The sequence below is a fragment of the Giraffa tippelskirchi genome, chromosome 2 (genome assembly GCF_054371585.1).
Source record: "Giraffa tippelskirchi isolate mGirTip1 chromosome 2, T2T-mGirTip1v1.2.pri, whole genome shotgun sequence".
NCBI classification, from domain to species: Eukaryota; Metazoa; Chordata; class Mammalia; order Artiodactyla; family Giraffidae; genus Giraffa; species Giraffa tippelskirchi.
In genome coordinates, this window is record NC_137276.1 from 35550785 (window position 1) to 35572959 (window position 22175).

Sequence of the window (22175 nt, forward strand, 5' to 3'; positions counted from 1 at the left end):
GGGCTTAAGAGACTTGGCCCACCACCTTTCCTCCCTAAGGGTGCGAAGTGCTGGAGGCACCGTCCCACTAGCCAGGACGCTTCTCCAAGTGCGGTGGCGGTGGCTCATGAGTCTCCTCCCTCAGAGTCGGACACAGAGCCGCGTTCAGTAACCTTTTGGTGAATGACAGCGCGCCGACCCGGCACTAGAGAACCAACGGCAGATGGGCGGCGCCGCAAGCGCGCCGCACCCGCTGGCCAAGCCAGGTTCCACAGCGCAGCAGGTCAGAGGCGTTGCCCATCCTGCGCCGCCGGAGACGCAAGAGGGTGGAAAAAGAGCCGCAGCCCGTCCACCGGGTGCACGATGGGCACGGTCTGCATGGCGGGGAAGGCAGGCGTGGCCAGTTCCCAGCGCGCCGTGCGCACCAGCTCCACCGCGAGCAGCTGGAGCACCGTCTGCGCCAGCTCCTGGCCAAGACAGCTGCGCGCACCGCCGCCGAACGGGATATAATGAAAGCGGCCGGCGGCACCCCGCGCATCGTCGCCCGCAGTGCCGAAGCGCTCTGGGTCGAAGCCCTCCGGCGGGCTGCGGTACACTGCGGCCGTCTCGTGCGTGTCTCGGATGCTGTACATCACGTTCCACCCTTTGGGGATCTGGTAGCCCTGCGGGGAGGTGAGGAGACCCGCCTGACTACCAGGCACCCGGAAACCCACCCCTAACCGATCCTTCACCCGCGGTTCATCAAACAGGCTTCCGAACTGGCAGGGACGCACGTCTTAACCGGAAGCTAGGAGACTGCTTTGCATTCCCGTCTGTTTCAGCTCCTTCTCTGGTGAGCTGTGTGACGTTGGCTATATAATCTCTGAGTCTCAGTTTCTTAAGTGAGCAAGTGAGAACAAAAATGCCCGCTTTGTGGTGAGGATTCAAATAACGGGTCTGACATATGTATTAGTGGTCAGTAAGTGTGCTCTGTTATTGTTCACTGTTTTGTCTGTTTTCTTCTCACATTAGGAGACCTAAATTCTAGCCCTGCATGTACCAGCTGCCTGCGTCAGAGCAATGCAGACGACAGCTCCTTTACGGTCATCTCAATTTTTCAGCTCTTTACACTCAACTGAAAACTGCCTCTCTGTACTCACTAGCCATGAGCTGTACATAACCTTCAGATCTAGTAGCCACACTCTGAGAAGGTGCATTTGAGGATTAAATTGTTGGAAGGAAGCTTAAAATGATGAAGGCAGCTTTCATGTTCCCTTAGCTCACCTCTTTTTCAACTATTTCAACTATTCCACTTTTGAGAGGTCTTCCAGCCCTGACTATCCAGCTTCCTCGCTCAAACAGGCTTCAGGAGAGCCTTGCTCTCAACAGGCAAACAGAAAATCTTGGAATCACCAAGGCATGGCCTCTCCTCTCTAGGCCTCAGTTTTCCCATCTGGAACCTGAAGGATGGCTAAGACCCCTGCCCCTATTCACTCTGGTGGTCCAGTGCTCTTCTACCTTGATTTCCCTAAGTCTTACACCCCGGCACCTGCTCAATGATGTCTGAGCTCCAAAATTCAGCATCCCAGACACTCCTAAACACCTCAATAATCCACCTGCCTTTGTCTGGACCATGCCCTCTTGGTGATGTGTGGTCCTCATCCTAACCTGTCACTGCTCCAGTTCAAATGCCAGTTCCCAAAATGTTTTGGTATCATTCAGCTAGAGGTCACTTTCCTCTTCACACCAGTTTGTGATGACGTTGCTGGGTCTCGCTCCCCTTTTCTCCACAACAGCGCCTCAAGGGCAGAATCTCTTTCTCTTGTTCAGTTGCTAAGTCGCGTCCGACTCTTTGCCATCCTGTGGACTGCAGCATGCTAGACTTCCCTGTCCTTCACTATCTCCAGGAGTTTGCTCAAATTCATGTCCATTGAGTCCCTGATGCCATCCAGTCATCTCATCCTCTCAAACTCTGGCATGCAATGGGGACATTGGCTGTTTAAGGACGAGAGGAGAAGGTGCCCACTCTGCCTGGAGCTCCCCAGGGATGGGGCTGGGGGTGCAGTGGCAAACACCCTTCGTTTGGCAGCGTTAGCATTCCCCTCCCCCGAGTTAAAGCTGGGAGGGACCAAGGCAGCTTCCTTCCAGAGAGCAAACTGAGGCCCAAAGTGAGAAAGGAATTACCCAAGGTCATACAGAGATGGAGCCAGGCCCAAACCTTAACTTTCTTGCCCAGTTCAGGCCAACCTGATCACTACCCATACTTTAATAATCCTGCTTTCCTGGAACCTGGCCTCAGCCAGAACCCTGGACAGGTAGCGATGACTGGTCCCTTTATCTTGTGAGAGAGCCAGAGAAATGGGGTACAGGACAGAGTGGGCGGCTCTTTGTGCCCTACCCAGCCTCACTGGCTGAAAGGGGGGTGCTGGGCAGAGAAAAGGATGATTTTATTCTAAAACTGGCCTCTAATTGAGCTGACTACCGAGACTGCAGTCAACATCTTCACAGGTGGCGCTAGTGGTAAAGAACCCACCTGCCAATGCAGGAGACGCGAGACGTGGGTTCCATCCCTGGGTTGGGAAGATCCCCTGGAAGAGGAAATGCAACCCATTCCACTATTCTTGCCTGGAGAATTCCATGAACAGAGGAGCCTGGAGGACTACAGTCCATGGGATCGCAAAGAGTAGGACACAACTGAAGCAATTTAGCACATAGCCTGGGGTCCCTAACCTTGTTTTGCGTCCTCAACCGTGGTTCCCGGGAAACGTAATAGGATTCAGCCCATTTTCCAGGAGGCCCGGAACCGATCCCCTAGCCCACCTCCCAGCGGCCGGCTGCAAGGCGGGGCAGGCGGGCGGCGCACTTACGTCGAGCTCGAAGGTGCGCAGGGCTGTCCGGTAGCCCCCGGACACGGGCGGCAGGAGGCGCAGCACCTCCTTGACCACGCAGCCGACGTAGCGCAGGTGGCCCAGCGCCGCCAGGCTGAGGTCGGGCTCGCAACCGCAGTCGGGCGGGGGCCCAGCGCCGCCCCAGGAGGCCGCCGGCTCGCAGCCGCACGCGCGCCCCAGCCCCTGCGCCGCCAGCTCCTGCTGGATCTTGGCGATGGCTGCGGGGTGCTGCAGGAGTAGCAGGACGAGTGACGTGCTGGCACTGGCCGTGGTGAAGAAGGCGGCGAAGAGGAGCTCCACAGCTGACTCCTGCAAGACAGCCCAGGGGCGCTGTCTCCATTAGCCGGTTCCTGGGCTGTGGTGCAGGGGCCCCCTCATTTGCCACTGAGCACAGGCCAGAGCTCAGAGTGCTCGGAGGCACGGCTACCTGCGCAGGTCCAGGAGTGGATTGAATTCCAAGTCCGCCACTTGGGGAAACCACAGATAGCCTTGGGAAGTTCCCATAGATAATGCCAGGAACTTTTTTGGTGTAGTGTTCTTAGTGCTTTAAGTGAATTAATTCATTGTATTCTCACCCGCATTGTGTGTGGCACAGTTTCTGCCCGTTTTACTGAGGCTCTGAGAGGTGCCCAAGGTCCCTACGGTCACCAGGCCCAGTAGTCCGGCCAGGAGTCCAGCGCTCTTAACCATGCACTGTTGCCGACAATGCAGCTGGCCGTCTTGACCATGACTGCTGTGGAATTGACCCAGGCACCTGCAGCAGCAGAAGCAGCAGCCTGGCACCAAAGCGAGCATCGTGGTCCTCCTCCCGCTTAGTGGTGGTCCCAGTGAGTGACTACACCTCTTCCCTGTCTGGAGGCTTCATCATCCAGGCCCCAGCCCTCACTGCCCGCCTGTGCCCTCCCAACTCCTGGTATGGTGTCTTCCTTCCTGGCAGCACCAGGTGTGTGTTTACACACTGATGGATGTGATCACAGGGTGAATGTGGACCCCTCTTCTCCAGCAGAGGATATGTGTGCTCATTGTATAGAGCCTGGCACTGAATAGGTAGAATCTGCTTGTGGAATGAATGAGCTGATCCAAGGCTAACTGCCTGCTCTGGAGAAGATGGGAAGCTGGGTTAGAGACCCTGGGGCTCCAAGGTCCTTCCTCATCAGCCAGAACTGAAGATTTCTGGCTAGTAGGTCCCTTCCTGAGAACCTGGATAGTGTTCTCATGCTCTTCCCAGCTCTGCCAAGGCAGAGGGACTGTCCACTTCTTTCCGTACCACTCCCCTTCCCAGCCTAGAACTATTCCTATCCGCTGGCTCCCCCAGGACTCACCAGCGCCCTGCTCATCTACTTGTAGCCCCTTGACTCTTTCAGACTCCACAACCACCCAGAAGTCAGGAAAGAGATTGTTAGTCCCATTTTCAGAGAAGACGCTCAGGCTGAGCCCCACCCTTCAGTGGCTCACTAGTGGGAAACTGAGTGCCAGAGAAAGGATGGGAGTTGCTTATGGAAGGGATGAAATGTTTCCATTTCTAACTCCGCTGCCCCCTCCCCCAACCTCTCCATTCCTTTTTGGGTTCTCAAGCAGGTGGGCCTAGGGGTCATTCCAAAACTTCCCTCCTTACTTCCACTGCATGTGTTCTATGCATACATGGTGGGGTTGGGGGGTGCAGTTTCTAATTCTCCAGTAGATTCTCAGTGGCAAAACAGACAAGTACCCGAGGTACCAGGTGCCAAGGTGGCTCATGGACATGTAGATTTGGGGAGGAAAGGGGGCACTTCAAGGAACTGTTGAATTTGACCTTGAACCCTTAGGGTGTGTAGAGAAAAGGGGTGAAGACAGCATCATAGGCAGGCAGACAGCAGAGGCAAAAGCATGAAGTGACAGAGAAGTGGGGAAGAGGAGAGCTGTTTGCTGCCAGAAGCTGTAAGGGAGGACCTAGGATTCATGCCTTTGATTGGCCCAAAGCCACTGGACCCAGGTCTCCTCTTTCCCTCACCCAGAGGAGTGTCTGTGGCCCCAAGTGGGGCCAAACAGGATGTTGCTCCGTTGTTCCAGGGATTCAGCCTGTGTGTAGAGACCTGCTATAAATCCAAAAGAGGGAAGGAGAAATCTGGCCACATACCTTCAGTTCCTGCACTGAGAGCTCATGGCCCAGCTCCCTAGTGCTGTGGATGATCCCATCGAGGGCATCGCCTGGCTCCACAGCAGCCTTGTCTTCAAGCAGCTTCTGTGCAATGGCCTCCTCCAGGTGCTGATGCAGCTGGTCCCGGGCCCGAATGCCCTGATGTGTGGGGAGAGAAGGGAGTTGGGGTAGGAAAGCAGAGGGTGCTAGCCCTGGACACCTACCCCCCACATCTTCCCAGTGCTGGTCTGGCTCTGCTGAAAGCCAGCATTAACAGATTCCCCGCTTAGCTCCACGCTGTAGAAGGGACTCAATAAAGGCTCAGGAATTTGTCCATTACCCTCATACACCATTCTCTCTTGATGATCACAAGCCCCTCTTTGGAGCAAGGCAGTTTACTGTCCTCCTAGGGGGAGGATGCTGAGGCTCAGAGAGGTCAAGCAATTGCCCGGGGTCACGCAGCTTCAAGTGTCTGTGCTTGGCAGAGATCTCAGCCTGGGAGTTAGCCCACCACCCTTCCCCTGAATGCAGGGGCAGTGGGCACTGGTGCAGAGAGGAAGGGACACTTTGATGTACTCAGGAAAGCTCTGGCTTAAAGGACACTACTGGAAGTTCTAAACATTAGCCTTTGTAAAGGGGTAGGCAGGAGGGCTGGGGTGGTTCCCCAGAGTTCAGGGAGCAAGCACAGTGAGAAAGCATCTGCCAGGGGAAGCATTTTGAGCACATCGGCTTCGGCTTCCTAGTCAGAGGAGACAGGGATGGGGCAGGGAGGGGGTGTGTGTGTCAAATCCTGCCTCTGCCCCTACTAGCTGTGTGATCTTGGGCAAGTCATTTAACCTCCTGGAGCTTCAGTTTCTTCATCAATTAAATGCGAATAATATTTTGCAACTGAGAGGATAAAATCAGAAAAATGCACCCAAGGCAATCGGTCCATATACCAGGTCCCTTTACACATAACTACTATTTTTAATTGGGTGAATGAAAACCAGGACATTGGCACAGTAAAGCCCCAGATCAGTTGCTCTCTAAGTCCAGCCCATTGCTCTGAAGTTTGAAGAGGCCATGGTTCTCTAATCCGGAAACTAGCGGGCCTGGGGCCGCGGGCGGTGAGCCGACACCCACCCCTCTCCAACCCGGGCTGGCGCCGGCCTGGGCCGGGGGCGTGTCTGCGGCCCTTGTGCTCCCATCCGTTGCCCAGCCACGGGGCTTCCAAAGAGGCGCTGCAGGCCGGGCCTGGAGGCGCCGCTCTGGGGAGGGGCCGGGGCGACTGGCTGGGCTCCCGCCACCGAGACCCAACGTCGGGAAGCCCGCGGCTGCTGGGGCTGGAGCTCGTCCTGCCAGGCTTGGCCCAGAGAGGGTGTGTGGCTCACACAGCGAGTCAGGACAGAGACCAGCCCCAAGGCCCACCGCCACCATGCCGCCTCCCCACACTGGGCAGAGCCTCCATCTCCCAGCAGAAGTGATGCCTATGGCGCACCAAGGGAGCCCCAAAGGGAAGGGCTGGGGCGGGCGGGGCGGCAGTACCTTGCGCAGGCCGCTGAAAGGCACATCGAGGGGCAGCGAGAAGAGGTTCTCCACAAACTGCTCGAAGGTCCGGGCCAGCTCAGAGCACTGCGCTTCGTCTAGCCGTAGCCCCAGCAGGATGCGCGCGGCCATGCGGAAGGTGAGCGCTTTAGCGGCCTCATAGACAGCGACCGGCCCGCGGGCCGCGCACCAGGAGCGCACCTCCCGCCGCAGCGCCCCCTGCAGGCGAGGCACGTAGCGCTCCAGTGCCGCACGGCTGAACGCTCGAGCCAGGATCTGTGGGGAACGCACAGGGTCAGCCCTGGCAGCCGTCCGGTTTCCTCTGCTCCACGACTCCAGCGGAGCCAAGAGGCCAATTTCGGCCCCTTCTTCCTCTGCTAAGCGACCCGGACCCAAATGTTTTGGGGTTTGCTCTCGCCATCCCCTCTAGTTCTTGTCTGATGTACACAGTGCCTCCTCTCCATCCAGGCTCCAAGGGCCACCTACTCCAGGAAGTCGTTCCTAACACCGAGTTTGAATTTCCATCGCTTCTAGCATCAGAGTCGCAGAAGATCGAAGATGAAAGGATCTTTAAGTCCCAGTCCTGGCCTTATAAGCCGAACCCGGAGAAGGTAAGGGACTACTAGCCCAATGCCACTCATTTGTCAGGGGCCCTGGTCAGGTTCACGGTGTACCCCTAACACCTCGCCCCGGCCTGGCCCGCAGCAGCTGCTCAGAAGCCGTGGGTCCGATGTCCCGACGGCCTGCTTCTGTTTTGGGCTCACCTTGCGCCGCTGCCGGTGCGGCTCTCCAACCGCGCCAAGCAGTGTGTGCGAGCCCAGAAGGATGTGCGCACTCTGCGGCCACTGGCTGCGCACAAGGCGGTGCTCGCCCAGTAGGATTGTGCGCACGTTCTCGGCGCCGCTCACGCGGATCACTGGCCTGCCCAGCAGGTGCGTCTTGAACACCGTCCCGTAGCGCTCCCTGCGGGAGCTGTGGAAGCGCGAGCCCTGCGAGCCAGGAGCGAAGAGGGATGGGGCCGCTGGGCCTCGGCTGCAAAACTATCCCAGGCATCCCAACTGCCTCTTGATAAAGACCTCCTGCTCCAGGCTGGCATCTTTTTCTTTACAAAACGGTCTCACAGGGGCCTCGCGACTGACTACCTTACGGGGATGTACATACTCCCGTTCCCATTGGTGAGATGAGGAAACAGAGGCTTAGAATGGAGACCTGAGTGCCAAAGAGCTCAGGGCTGAGACGTGCCCCTGACTCCCGATTCAATGGTGGCAGGACATAGGGCTCTAGAACCCCTCTGTTCATTCCTGCGTGGCGTCGGGTCTTAGGTTGTGCTGGAGAGAACGCCAGTGACACACGGTCCCTTTGAGGGAGAAGCTGGGTAGAGGGGAGGGCTGTATATGCTCCCTGGAGCCCTGGGCGACAGGAAGAGCATGGCTACGAGCCCTGGAAACCTTGAGAGGCAGTGGGGGACACAGAAGAAGGGCCATACGGTTCCGTGTGGAAACGACGGACTGCTCACCTGAACTAACCAGTGCAGCGTTTCCCCGAAGAAGGGCCAGCCCATGGAGCCTTTGGGCAGGGGCAGGGCAGAGGCTCGGTCTCGACTCAGTGTCCAGCGGAGGGTCCAGAGGTGCTGCGCCAGGCTGAGTAGAAGGCCCGCGCCCAGGAGCGCGGTGCCCACCGCCCCCAGCACGGACAGGCAGCTCAGCCCCCAGGGTAACATGGCGAGCCTGCGGGGGCCAGGCCGCTCCAAGCGCAGGAAGCGCCGGAGATGCGGCGCGCTGTGCTCACCTGCTCTGTCCGGAAAGGGCCCGGGGGCTTGGGGACCAAAACTGAGATTTACCAGGGGCTTCGCTCTACAAGCAGAGGGGCAGCGGAGGATCGCAGTGACCACGGGCCCTTAGGGAACGTGCCTTCATAGAGAGCCGCGAGCTCAGGAATTTTTTCGGAGTCCGACGGCTCCCGGGCCAAAATGCCACCTCCTTGCGGGGTGCGGGCTGCCTCAGGACCGCTCGCGCCGAGCACCTCCCACCTCCCTGGGTCAGCACTCCTTTGATAGAAACAGCGACGGAGGGCAAAGAGAGGAGCAACTCACCGGTTTGCCAACCAGGGCTGCGCTCACCCGGGTTGTGTAGACCCCCGCCCACCTCTCTCTTCTCCAGCCTTTTAACCCTTCTCGGCCTACCCAGGCAACATTTATATAGATACTGGATTGCTCCCTGCGGATTGATCCCGATCCACACGACGTGACGCGCCTCTGCATATTTAAGGCGCTCCACGCAGGGTAATGATTGGAGGCGGTGGGCAGCGGCGCGCTCTCCGGGGGGCTGGTGTGGGGAGTGGCAGCAGCTGCTGCGCTACCGCTCAGCCGTTGCCGTGCCCGACGCAGATCCTCGGGCGGGGCTTGCGGTTTCGCGCCAAGAACTTCCCGACTCCAAGCAGGAGCTCGGCGAGTGGACTGACCTAACGCAGGGAGCTAACGGGGGCTCTCTCTAACTTCCAGGTGCCGGTTCCCAAGGCACTCCAAGGCTAAAAGGGATAAGGGTTCTCCCCTTTGCTCTGCTTCTATTTCCGGGAAATTGCGGTCTTCGATGCCTGCCTTGGCATCGCAAGCGCCTACAAAGGATGGCCCAGGTTGCGATTCTTCGACATCCCCTCCCCTCCGAGGTCTCTGGTCCACCACTTCCACAATCCTTCAAAAGGGGGTAGTGTCACTGCTGCCCAAAGCTTCACGGAGACCGCCCCCACCCCCCACCCCACGAGGAGCAGATATCCCCGGGCGCCTTTCGGGTCTCGAGAACCAAATTCACCGATCCCTTCCCCTTCGTATCCTTCCTTCCCATCAGGCTACATAGTTGCTTTTCGGGCTTTTTGTGAGGCCCTAAATGCCCAGGACTCGGGCGTCCCAGTCACTACGGCTCGGCCAGAGGGGTGTGCGTGTTGCGGGGCGGGGTGGTGGTGGGGATTGCCGGGTGCTTGTTTCCCTGGGAAAAGCAAACTCCTCAAGACCATCGCCGCTGCGAACCCACCGTGGTCTGCTCCAAACGGTGCAAAGGCGGCGTCTCTCTGAATCCGGGACGCCTCAGCCCAAGCCGGGGAGACGTCCCAAGTGCCCTGGAGGGCTGGGTAAGGCACTCGACGGCCACTGCTTTCCAGTCCTCAAAGAGAACTAGCAGCTCGCAGTCTTTAGTAACTCCCAGATTGTATTTGTATTGTACCTAGAAGTAACCATGTTTTCCATATAATATGTTTTAAAACGTTAAGTACTTTAGGATTAGAGACGGTCAAGAGAATAAATGCTTGTTTTCTTCGTTTTGGCGATACTCCCATTCCAGTAGCTAAATAACAGCCTTTCTGAAGAAAGCAGTTGTTTTAAACCAGGAAACTCTAAACAGATGCAACAGCAACGAATTTTCAGCAACCTGCTCAGCCTTTTTAATATTTAATCACAAAATCAAGAAATGCACATATAATTCTTTACACTTATTTTACAGAGTCAAATATAAGTTTCTTACAGGCATAAATTCTGAAAATGCAAAAGGATTATTCAGCATAAATACAATGAAGACGAAGTAAGGATCAGATTGATATTACCATTTGGACCACAGTAATTTACACAGAGTAAAATGTACGTTCGTTTTAGGTTTTCCAGAGTTCACTTTGGTTTGGCTTGTTTCCGCAATAAGGATCCAGCACTGAGGTCTGCGCCTTGAAGAAAGTAACCTGACCCCTGTGGTAACTTCTGTGTGCAGGAGTCTGTCTCTCCCAGCACAAGTGGCACCTGAAGTGGTTAGCCCTACTTAGTTTCTGTCCCCCTAACTTGAACCAAACCAAACCAAATAAATGGGGTCAGCTGCAAACAATATAGTTAGAACTATTAACCCTGCTGAACAGAAACAACATTGCATCTTCAGAAAATCCAAATACCTTTTCTTCATATTCAGATTAAATTAAACCACCCAAGCAAAACAAATAATTCACATTCTTATTGGGTTAAATTAAGTTCAATTTCAGGTTCCTTTAAATATTTGTCTATTTCCTCCCTCAGAATCAGCAGAATTAGACAATTTAGTCTGCTTAAATACTAGTGAGGTGAAAATTAAAGCTAAAAGTCAGAAAATGTCAGGGAAATGTCATACATGATTGCATTCCAAAACCAGATACTGGGAAGAAAAAAAAAACAACCAGAACAATCACTGAAGTCTAAATAGAAAAAACACCTATAGAGGCATAAGTTCTTCTAATGTATTTACACAATCAGTTTCATGTACAATTTTTGACCTGATTTATATATTACAGTTTTGCCTTTTTTCCCTAGAAGTGAAAAAAATTAATGTCACATTTTCCATATATAAAATAGTATTCAATTATTTAAAAATCCATACAAATCATATTTATAATTCTTTCTTGTTTCTAAGCTCTCATCAGTGTCTTTTCTCTATTGTATTTTTTAATTCTGCAAACAATTTTCTGTATCATGACCAGTGCCCGTTAGAGATCAATGTTGAGTCATGGATTCGGTGTCACTGAATGCAAGCGATGTGAAGGCTATGTGTGTTGGGACATACCATTCACCAAACTTCTCAGCTGTTTCACAACTGTCTCTATCAACTTCTGTTTGTCTCGATCATTCTTCCTGAACTGAGCAAATATGTTGTTCTTTTTGCTGGTATCCTTCATCCTAGGAATATATGTGAATGAAGAAGCTTAATAAAAGGAATTTAAAAGTTATACTGTAACAACTAAAATACCCTGGCATGCTCTGGGTTATTTCACACTAACTCTATGCTTGAAAAATATACTACAAAGAAAACAGTTATTACTAACAGAGTTATAGAGATAGCAACCACAGAAAATATTGGCAGCTTTATTTTGCATTCTATATGAAATGGTATTTTTGCATTAGTATATAAATCTAAAAGCATGTTTTCTTACATGATACTATTTTCTAATATCATTCCATAAAGTATGTTAAAATACACACCCTCTACAGACTCTGCAAATCACACTCATAGCAAGACAAGGTGAAAGGAAAAATAACAATAGAAAATTTAAAGCAGTGATTTTTTTTTTGCCTCAGTGGTGTTTCATCACACTGTAAAACAATTTATTTAAAACAGGTCCTTGTGTCCTTCTCAAATAAAATACACCACAGATATTTTGAAATGTGGGAAAATAATACACACTTTCAATGCAAAAATTGAAATTTTTAATGGTGACCTCTGAAATATGATATAGAGAAAAGAAAACATGCTGCATAATGAGAAGAAAAAGTAACACCAACACTTGCTTTTTGGACAAGATGCACCAGTAGGTGTTCTGTTACTTCAGATTTTATAATATTATTTTTTCAACAGGCATACTTCCCTACCTGTAAGGGATCCAAGCCCATCACGGTAGGCTTTAGATAACACTGACAGCAAACTGATTCTAGTCCCAATCTAAGTTTTAGGAAATACCTTCTTTCCTGTGTTACAGTATATATGTATATTTTCAGTTCCAATCTCACTTATCTCCAGTAAACATAGTTCTAAAGCTAATTAAGTCAGATATTGAGGACACAATAGGAAAAATGTTTAGTTCACATCAACACAAACAGAAATCTCATAAAAAACGATATCAACACTGAAGGCAAGAAAGAAGGAGACTTATATTTTGGTCATTAAAATGAACTGAACTTTTAAGCTCCATGCAGACATTTCTCTTTTGATTAAAAATCTCCAGTTCTTCAATTATCACTGAATTACAAGCTGCTAAAATGATATGTGAAGCTTTCAGAATATACTCACTTCTCCAAAAGAGTAAGGGCTGTGTTTGGATTCACCCGAAGGTACTTAGACGCTGGCTGACCATAATCAGCTAGATAAGTAGACCAATCCCAAACCATAAACAGGTCGAGGAGCTGAGGAAGATGGGGGAAAATGTTAAAGCAATTTTTGACTGTTTATTCACAGCTAGTACAAAAAGTACATACTACTCTTGATCCATTTGAATATAACCTGCTTCTCAGATGGAACAAAATAAAAATCTTATTTTTAAAACTTCATTAACTACATTTTATAACCAACATAGTATATGGTATCTTTTCACTTTTGAAATAACTAAAATCATCAGGGCTTGCCTTTCTAATAAAGTACTTCATTGCATTTTCAAACAATTGTAAAATAATGAAAACACTATTATATAATTACATTAACTTGTTCTGATGTAGAGAGGTTTCGTCTTTACACATTATTTGGTTCATACTCAGATTTAATTAGTAAAGGTTGCTTCTAACTGAAGAATTTTAAAGAATTTAAATTGAACCTTTTTTTTTTAAAGAGGTTAAGTATGTTTACCTTTCAAAGAAGTCGTTTACACCTAGATTTTCCCAAAGTAATTTAAACCGAAAAGCTCAGATAATCTCAATGAAGTGCATTAAACAACCTCTGCTGGATTCTCCCTGGTGATAGATCCTCAGTAGTGTTATGAAATGAGGCCTTCAGGACTCAGCTTGTTAACTCTAGGCAATCATTTTGTATAAACAAACAACAACAAAAAGGAAACTCTCTTGTTTTCCATAGTGTTTTAAAATTGACTATTTGCTTTATAATCTCCAGTTAGAATTGTTGTCAAATATAGAAGTAATCTTTTAAAAGCAATGCCATGCCTAAACCAAAGCACCAAACTCCTTATCCAACTTTAAAACCCTAATCCCCTTTAAGCCATTTAAGACCAACTTCCTATCCCCATCTGAACTGTTTCAGAAAGCTAAATGCTTTACTTACTACCTTCCTTCAGTTTTTATATTATTATTTTTTTGTTTTACCTCACTTTACGAGTAAGGGGTATATTGGTTTTGCTTTCAAATGAAGCATTTGTATTTACTCATAGAATACGTGAGCCAATCCACTGACTCTGAAAGAGATAAAATTTCTGGGGTGGTTAAAAACTAGAGAAAAGTTACAAGAAACTAGCTCTTCCTTTAGGAAGACAATGGATTTGTTTGACTCTTCCCCTCTCTACTAATTAGAGACTTTCTTGTACAAAGAAGAAAATTCTTTTTTTTTTTTTAGAAGAAAATTCTATAATGAAAATGTTTGCTACTAATATTAAAAGCCATGCTATTTTTTCTTTCAGACAAGATTCTAGGCCATACCAAAAGTTAGGACACTGGTACAGAAACTGCACTGAGACAATGTTAAAAGAATACACTGAAAAAGAAAAGGGAAGTACTCCAAGTTCTGTGTAATTTTTTACTCTTGCTAAAGCAACATTTTCCCCTTCTTTCACAAGGAGGAACAGTTACTTTCTACACTCTGCAATGAAAATATAAATTCATATAACTTCTCTAGAATGTGAATTTGCATTATGTATTTAAGAACCTTATAAAAAATGGTCATTCCCTTTGACTCTGTAATCCTACTTCTAGGAATCTAACTCTAGTGAACAATAATAAAGGTAGATAAAATTTTATTAACAAATATATTAATCTCAAAAATGTTATTTGTGTTATCAAAAATTGAAGAAGGAAAAAAAAACACTGAAAACAGGTTAAATCTCAATGTTAACACAAGGGTTAAATAGTGAGGTATATCTATTTATGTATAGAGTGGTTATTCAAATCAATGCTTACACAGAATTTTAAATAACTTGGGAAGAAGCTTATGATAAACATTACTAATAAAATCACATAAAAACCCATCAAAAGAGACTGGAATAAAATTTGAGAAAATGTTAAGAATAGCTGTAATTTGTATGGTGTTATTATGGGTAACTGTGATTGTCTTTATTTCATAAGGTTTACATACATACTTTTTCCCCCCATCAATAAATTCCAATAATGAATTCCCCTCACACAGTTGTTAAAAGCCTCATTTTGAAGGAGTCCTCTTTCAGGTATGCATTTGTGTTTGCTCAAGTATGTGTGGGCATGCGCACAGTCAGCAGAAAGTAACCACTTAATGTACTGGCTGCAAATTCCCCTTCTTTCCAAAAAGCAACAGCAACATGACCTTTGGGATTTGGAAGAGGAAAAGGCCTTAAAATAAGGGCTGATCTACCCCTAGGTGAGAAAGGAGGAGCCCATTTAATGAATTTAAAACCTACACCAACTCCAACTGTGAGTACAGAAGTGGCTCTTTTACAGCACAAACACAGACTTTCCTAGATAAAGAAATACTATGCTCTTTTCTCACAAGGTCGGATACTCATATGCAAAGTTCTTATCGCTAGAAATTTCTTTGGAAATTACAGGAACCACAAAATTTAACCTAACTGCCCATCTGTTGTTGTTCAGTCACTAAGTTATATCTGACTCTGTGACCCCATGGACTGCAGTAAGCAGGTTTCCCTGTCCAAGATCTCTCAGAGCTTGCTCAAACTCAAGTCCATTGAGTCGGTGATGCCATCCAACCATCTCATCCTGTTGTCCCCTTCTCCTCCTGCCTTCAATCTTTGCCAGCATCAGGGTCTTTTCCAATGAGTCAGCTCTTGACATCAGGGGCTTGATACAGAGGATAGATTTCCTCATTAGAAGGCATTGGGTCTAATGTTAATTCAGGTAAATGAACTTCGAGAAAAAAGCATTGCTTTTTCTGAATGGACTATGGGTGTCCCTCCACCCAAAACAATTATAAGGTCCTTTTTCACTTTTTAAAATACAGTTCTTTTGAGATGAAAGATGTAACACAAAACTAGGGCATTATTCTTGGGTCCTAGGTAGGTGTTAGGTAACACTATGCCGGGCCAGGTACATGGACTGAGTCCTTTTCTATAAGCTGCTACCTGTGCCTATTTTGACCAAGAAGCAGGATCCTAGGTCTCTGAGATGGTTTAAAAACATGACTGCTCTGGAGCCAGAGTGTGACAGGAAGGGATGAGGAAACTGGAGTGGTGCCACCGGCTTCTTCACTCCACAGTCGCTGCTTTGGGAATGCCTCTCACATTCGTTGTGGTTTCACAGGATGTACTCTGTCCTTATGGAAAACTTCACTTCTCTGTCTCAGGTTTTGCTTCCTTCAGATGGCAGTACACAAATAATATATCTGTTATTAATCACAAAAAATCTCCCTCAGTGTTGTAAATAAACTATGAGACATGGTCTCAACAAGTGAATTTATTAGTTAACACAGATAACTGAAATTCAAAGATGTAGATCAAACATGAACAAAAACAAAAATCTCCCCTAGATTATCCACAAGCAGTTTTACAATTACTTATTAAAGGATAAAGTCAGGCATATTATAACAAAAATTGGTATTAGGTTCTAAAAATGGGTTTGTTCCAATAGTCAAGTAAAGTAATTCCATCTTAAATCCTTTGGGGAAGTAAGCAAAGTATGGATCATACAAAAATGAATAGCAAAATAATGTGCCTCAGTTCTATTTCATTATGATTTATAAGATTACCTAAAATTAGTAACCTAACTTTTGTTTTTTTACCAAGGATTCAAAAACGCCCCTCATAACTCATCTGATAATATAAGGTGGATTTATGCCAACTTTTTAAAGTGAGTTGTACGTTTCACTTCCTCAGTGATTCCTATGTATGTCCAGCAAACAAAAAGATTCGGCTTAAGAAAAGAAATGGTTGCATGGGTGGTCCATTTATATGCTCCAAATAGTTGAGAATCACTTCAGAATCACTGAAGAGTCTGTGTCAAAGCATTTAGCCTGCTGACAGTTTCCCATCCTAAATTGTACTCCAAATCTACACCCAAGAAACTTGGGGTCTCAGACCTGTTGAGATCACTTTGTGCAAACGACACAATGAATCTAGGCCGACTTAAAACCATTCTATGGAACTCTTGAAGTGACTTTTTGCCTTTGTAAAAGTGAACCCAGAGTGCTAGGTCATTTTTTCCTTGAATCTGGTTTAGCTTTCTTTGTTTTGGGTCTTTCGGTTTTGCTTTTGAAGCACCTCAGGGGCAGTGACCCAAGGCAGAAGATAAATAAAGTTAAGCCAACCTCAAGAGAAAAGCAATTGGGGATACCAGGTTTGCTTTTGTAAACGTGAACAGTGATCTGGGGGCTCAGGGTCAACCTTAGTCCCCCAAATTCCCCTTTCCAAACACTAAATTCACCTGGGACCTCAAAGTTGCTTTGCAGATTCCAAAAGTAAACCAGGAGATCATTTTTCCTTTGCTTCCAAAAAAACAAAGCCAAAGCAAGGGTTCCTAGAGTGCTTCAGAGACTTAAACGACAACAAAAATCCTAAATCAGAATGTAGCTTTAAGGAAGAAATATGAGTAATTAGGCACTGGGGATTCAAGAAAAATGGGTCTTATTAAATTGGCCACAATTGGGGGGGTGGTGAATACAAGTATTTTTTCTAAATAGATGTTGAAATCCAATGATGAGCTCCATATGCTTTTTAAAGCACTTGGCTTTTACCCCTTTCCAGCTATCTGAAAACACATTTGGAAAATTCCACATGCTGCACAGAAAAGAATTTTCAGTAGCAGAGAGAAGGGGCTTGGGCAAAAACTAAAGAAGCAGTGTTGAGCTTCTATCTACTTCATGTTTTGCCTCCAGGTGTTCCCTGCCCTCGTGCTGCCTTTTGACTCTCTGATACACCTGACCCCTAACCCACGCCTGCCCTCTTCAAATAGTCCATCTGCCAAACCCACTCTCAGCCAGCCTTCCCACTCCTAACTATGTGAGGATCAGGAGCAAGGTCTGAGCACATCGTGGCTTAAAGGCATTCTTCTCTTCAAGTCACTAACTCCAGTGAACTGCACACAGCAGAAGCAGAATCTTCCTAAAGTATTTCTGATGATAAGCCAAGTAGTAGTCCTAGATAACTACTAGGTTGGTTTGGAATTTGGGGAAAAAAGAGGCAAAAGGAATTTACATAATCAGATTTATACACATCTGTATTTACTTTATCTTGAATTTCTTGGTCACTACCATGGCTAAAAGACCATGCAGATACATATATGTGTTTGATTTTATGTGGTTTATTTCTTTATTAAGATTAATTTTATCAAGTAATACATGGTTAATAATCAAATGGGGCAGATCATAAAACCAACAGTCCACCATCCTACACTTTCCATTCTCAGACGCAGTCATGTTAACTCCTTCTGTTTTAATACTGGTGATTACCTCAATATTTCTAAATATACTTATTTTTCTTGTTTTTATTTATAATCATACAGTTAGCATATATGAGGATTTATCTTACTTATACTACCTTCCTATTTTTGATAGTTATAACAATTTTTCTCTTTTTGCTTTTATAATTTTAATATAATTAAACTCCTGTTTCTTCTTTTATCACCTTAAATTTTTTTTTAACAGTTTTGAGATGTATTTCATATACGGTCCAGTTTATCCATTTAAAGTCTACAAATCAGTGGTCTTGAGTACATTCACGGAATTCTCCAACCACCTCAATCAATTTGAGAACATTTTTATCACCGCATACCCATTAGCAGTCAGTTTCCAAAGTGGAGTCACATAACATGTGTTTTTTGTGTGTCCAGTTTCTTTTACTTAACATAATATTTTTAAGGTTTATCCATGTTGTAGCAGGTATCAGTAATTCTTTCCTCTTTACTGCCAAATAACATTCTGTTATATGGATATACCACATTTGTTTATCCATTTATCAGTTACTGAACATTTGGGTTATTCCCATTCAGGGGCTATTATGAATAATAATGCTATGAACACGTTTTTGGGTGGACATGCATTTTACTCTTGGGTCTATATCTGGGAGTAGAATTGGTTACAGAAATTTTAAGAGGATCTTTTGACTTTCTGTTTAGTAATGTAAGAATATTAGCACCTTATATAGTTGAGTTTTAGATAATTCTTTTGGCAATTGGGGTTTAAAATATTTATATTATATATTTAAACTCACATAACAAAAGATATTTAACTGAAGTTTCCTAAAAAGTTCTTTATGAATCCAGACAGATATTAATAAATTATTATGAAGAATTTTGGGGGACTTTCCTGGCAGTCTAGTAGTTAAGACTTTGTGTTTCCACTGCAGGGGGCATGGGTTCTACCCCTGGGTGGGGAACTAAGATCTTGCATGACATGAGGCACAGCCCCCTCCCCCCAAATAACTTTTTTATCTTCTACTTCTAAAATACAAAAAACCTAGTAACTAGCCAAATAGAAAAGAACATTTCAGATATTTTGCTCAAGTGGTTGAGTGTGTTTTGGTTTGTATGCTACCTTCACATATATATGTGGCTTGTTTTTCTTCATGAGTACCTTGTTCAGTTGCCTCATGCTGTGAGGCGAGTCACACACTGAGTGCTAGCACTTACCTAATTACCCAAACCAGAAATCTGGATTCACTCTGCTTTGAATCTTCTCTCTTACAACTCCTGAACCTTATTTATTGCCAAATTATGCCAACTTAATGTCCTAAATATTTTTTTCCTAAATATTTCTTGAATTTACTTACTATCTATTTTCCACCACTGCTATTACTACTGTCCTAGATTTAGATATCAGAGTCTGTCCCCTGGGGCCTTTGGTCTTGCCTATTCCCTCTGCTTCCTACCCAGGATCCATCAACCTCCACACTGCTGTCAGAGAGAAGCAGCTAAAATACGTATCTGATCATATCATTCACTTGCCTAAAACTTTCAATGACTTTTCGGCTCCTACAAGATAAAGTTCCAGTTCCTTAACATGACATGCAAAGTGATCTTTTGGCTTTCTCTTCCTGCCTTGGAATTTAAGCTCCTAAACAAGGAACTACTCAGAGTTCTCTTAAAAACCATGATGATCCCCCACGAAATTGTCATTTTCTTCTCTGAGTCCCTTTCTCCTCCTTCTTTACCCAGGGAACTCTCACTTATTCCATATAATTTAAGTCTGGATTCTCTTCTATCAGGAAGCCTTCCCAGACCACTGTGGGTTAGCTGTTCTCTTTTGTGTGTCCTCACATCCCCCTTCATAAAATCTCTATCACACTGTTTTTCACACTATGCTGATATTGCAGTTACTATGTCTGTCTACCCACTAAAGAATCAAATATCAATAATTCCTTCTGTAGTCTGGATGATGCATGGTTAACTCAGCCTGACTTTTTCTTATACACCAGTAGTGAAGCCTTTTCTCTTTCCTATTAATGTACTTTGTAAGTGCCTCAAAGCTGTTGACTTGTTTTGCTTAACATCTGTACTTTCACATTTGGCCCAGTACCTGGTATATAGCAGGAACCAAGCAAATGTTACCTTTTGACACAGAGTTTATGTCTATGCAGAACCCACATCATATATACTAATAAGATAGCTATGTTATCATTTACTTTACTATTTACAATCAAGACAACTCTGAATTTTTAGTAATGTCTTATATTACTCTGAAAGCCAGACAGTTAGTCTCTTTGATTTAATCTGTGCTATAGAATATAGTAAAATATTTCAAAACTAAAGTTTTGCTCTTGAGATTACCTTTTGTAATCAGTGATGCCACAATCAAACATGCTAAATAAACATTCCTGGGTCATACCTTTCATTTTCTATCCGGATTCATTACATCATCTGCCACACTTATATAACAGGGAGTTATGTAATGACTTCACCAATGAAGCTCAGACTTCCAATACTAAAGAAATCAAACCTTGAAACTCATGATGTGAGGTGTTCACTAAACTTTTAGTTCTCTATGATGAGTCATTTTGTGTCATTGAAGCTCTGAAGAAATAAGATCTGCTAATACGAACTGACTTTGGAAGAACGCAAACAACAAAGGAAAACAATATGGATCAGCCAATGAAGAATTGTATGCCTATGTGTCTTTACTCCAGGATATAGTTGCTCAAATGAGAGAAGCTAGACTGGGCTGGGATTTATTTAAGTACTCCTGTAGAGTATACTTATTAAGAAGAACAAGAGGGAGAGGATAACCATTTTTAAAATTTGTACGAGTCTTAAGTGGCTACTCCTCTCCTCTTCTCCCCATGGTTGTGTTTTAAAATAATGCAAATGTCAAAATGGATTAAAGATCTAAACGTAAGACCAGAAACAATAAAACTCCTAGAGGAAAACATAGGCAAAACACTCTCCGACATAAATCACAGCAGGATCCTCCATGACCCACCTCCCAGAATATTGGAAATAAAAGCAAAAATAAACAAATGGGACCTAATTAAAATTAAAAGCTTTTGCACAACAAAGGAAACTATAAACAAGGTGAAAAGACAGCCTTCAGAATGGGAGAAAATAATAGCAAATGAAGCAACAGACAAACAATTAATCTCAAAAATATACAAGCAACTTCTGCAGCTGAATTCCCGAAAAATAAACGACCCAATCAAAAAATGGGCCAAAGAACTAAACAGACATTTCTCCAAAGAAGACATACAGATGGCTAACAAACACATGAAAAGATGCTCAACATCACTCATTATTAGAGAAATGCAAATCAAAACCACAATGAGGTATCATTTCACACCAGTCAGAATGGCTGCTATCCAAAAGTCTACAAGCAATAAATGCTGGAGAGGGTGTGGAGAAAAGGGAACCCTCTTACACTGTTGGTGGGAATGCAAACTAGTACAGCCACTGTGGAGAACAGTGTGGAGATTCCTTAAAAAACTGGGAATAGAACTGCCATATGACCCAGCAATCCCACTGCTGGGCATATACACCGAGGAAACCAGAATTGAAAGAGACGCGTGTACCCCAATGTTCATCGCAGCACTGTTTACAATAGCCAGGACATGGAAGCAACCTAGATGTCCATCAGCAGACGAATGGATAAGGAAGCTGTGGTACATATACACAATGGAATATTACTCAGCCATTAAAAAAAATACATTTGAATCGGTTCTACTGAGATGGATGAAACTGGAGCCCATTATACAGAGTGAAGTAAGCCAGAAAGAAAAACAACAATACAGTATACTAATGCATATATATGGAATTTGAAAGATGGTAACGATAACCCTATATGCGAGACAGAATAAGAAACACAGATGCATAGAACAATTTTATGGACTCTGAGGGAGAAGGTGAGGGTGGGACGTTCTGGGAGAATGGCATTGAGACATGTGTATTGTCATATGTGAAACAGAGCACCATTCCATGTTCGATGCATGTGACAAGGGCTCAGGGCCGGGGCAATGGGATGATCCAGAAGGATGGGATGGGGAGGGAGGTGGGTGGGGGGTCCAGGAAGGGGAACACATGTAAACCCATGGCTGATTCATGTCAATGTATGGCAAAAACTATTACAATATTGTAAAGTAATTAGCCCCCAACTAAAATAAATAAATTTATAAAAAAAAAATAAAATAAAATAATGCAAATGAAAACTTGGAGACACTAATAGCTGGGTTAATTTAGTCTTAAATGTAATTAGTGATGTATGTTTTACTATAAAATTTTAGCAAGTCAAATAATATATATTATTTATAATTTGTCACTAGTTATAAACACTGACTTTTGGCTTTTGAAAAAACAAAGCTAAACTAAAACTAAATACTTCAGGCCCCAATACATATTATCATTCTATTCTTTGAAATGGAACTCAGGCCATTTGAGACAAATGAAACACACCATGACCATTATATCCTATCCTAACTGCCTCAGGAAGAAAAGGGGGAGAGTTTCTATGGTAATAACTTAGCAGGCACTGACAAAGCAAATACCCCAGTTCTAGTCCTTGCAAGAAATTTTTGGTGAAATGGGAAAGTGAATTTCAGATGCATGTCTCATTTGTTCAGCTTTCTAGAGATAA

The 22175-nt window shown here is 45.4% G+C and overlaps 2 protein-coding genes across 17 annotated transcripts in view; both read right to left on the minus strand.

Moving 5' to 3' along the window:
- Window positions 1–263: 263 nt before the first annotated feature.
- Window positions 264–8206, minus strand: CYP26C1 (cytochrome P450 family 26 subfamily C member 1). Its single transcript, XM_081573620.1, has 6 exons — window positions 8003–8206; window positions 7251–7475; window positions 6487–6762; window positions 4963–5121; window positions 2826–3155; window positions 264–641 (listed from the first exon to the last, which is right to left on the minus strand). Exons 1-6 carry the CDS (start codon window positions 8204–8206, stop codon window positions 264–266), a joined length of 1572 nt encoding a protein of 523 aa, XP_081429746.1.
- Window positions 8207–9894: 1688 nt separating this feature from the next.
- EXOC6 (exocyst complex component 6) overlaps window positions 9895–22175 on the minus strand; it is a 313607-nt gene continuing 301326 nt past the window's right edge. For all 16 annotated transcript variants that reach the window (XM_081554128.1, XM_081554103.1, XM_081554153.1 and 13 more), the window contains 2 exons: window positions 12273–12385; window positions 9895–11164 (listed from right to left, as the gene is read on the minus strand). In XM_081554128.1, the coding sequence (XP_081410254.1) occupies window positions 11032–11164; window positions 12273–12385 (246 nt within the window). In that variant the 3' untranslated portion in view covers window positions 9895–11031. The remainder of the gene's footprint in view (window positions 11165–12272; window positions 12386–22175) is intronic.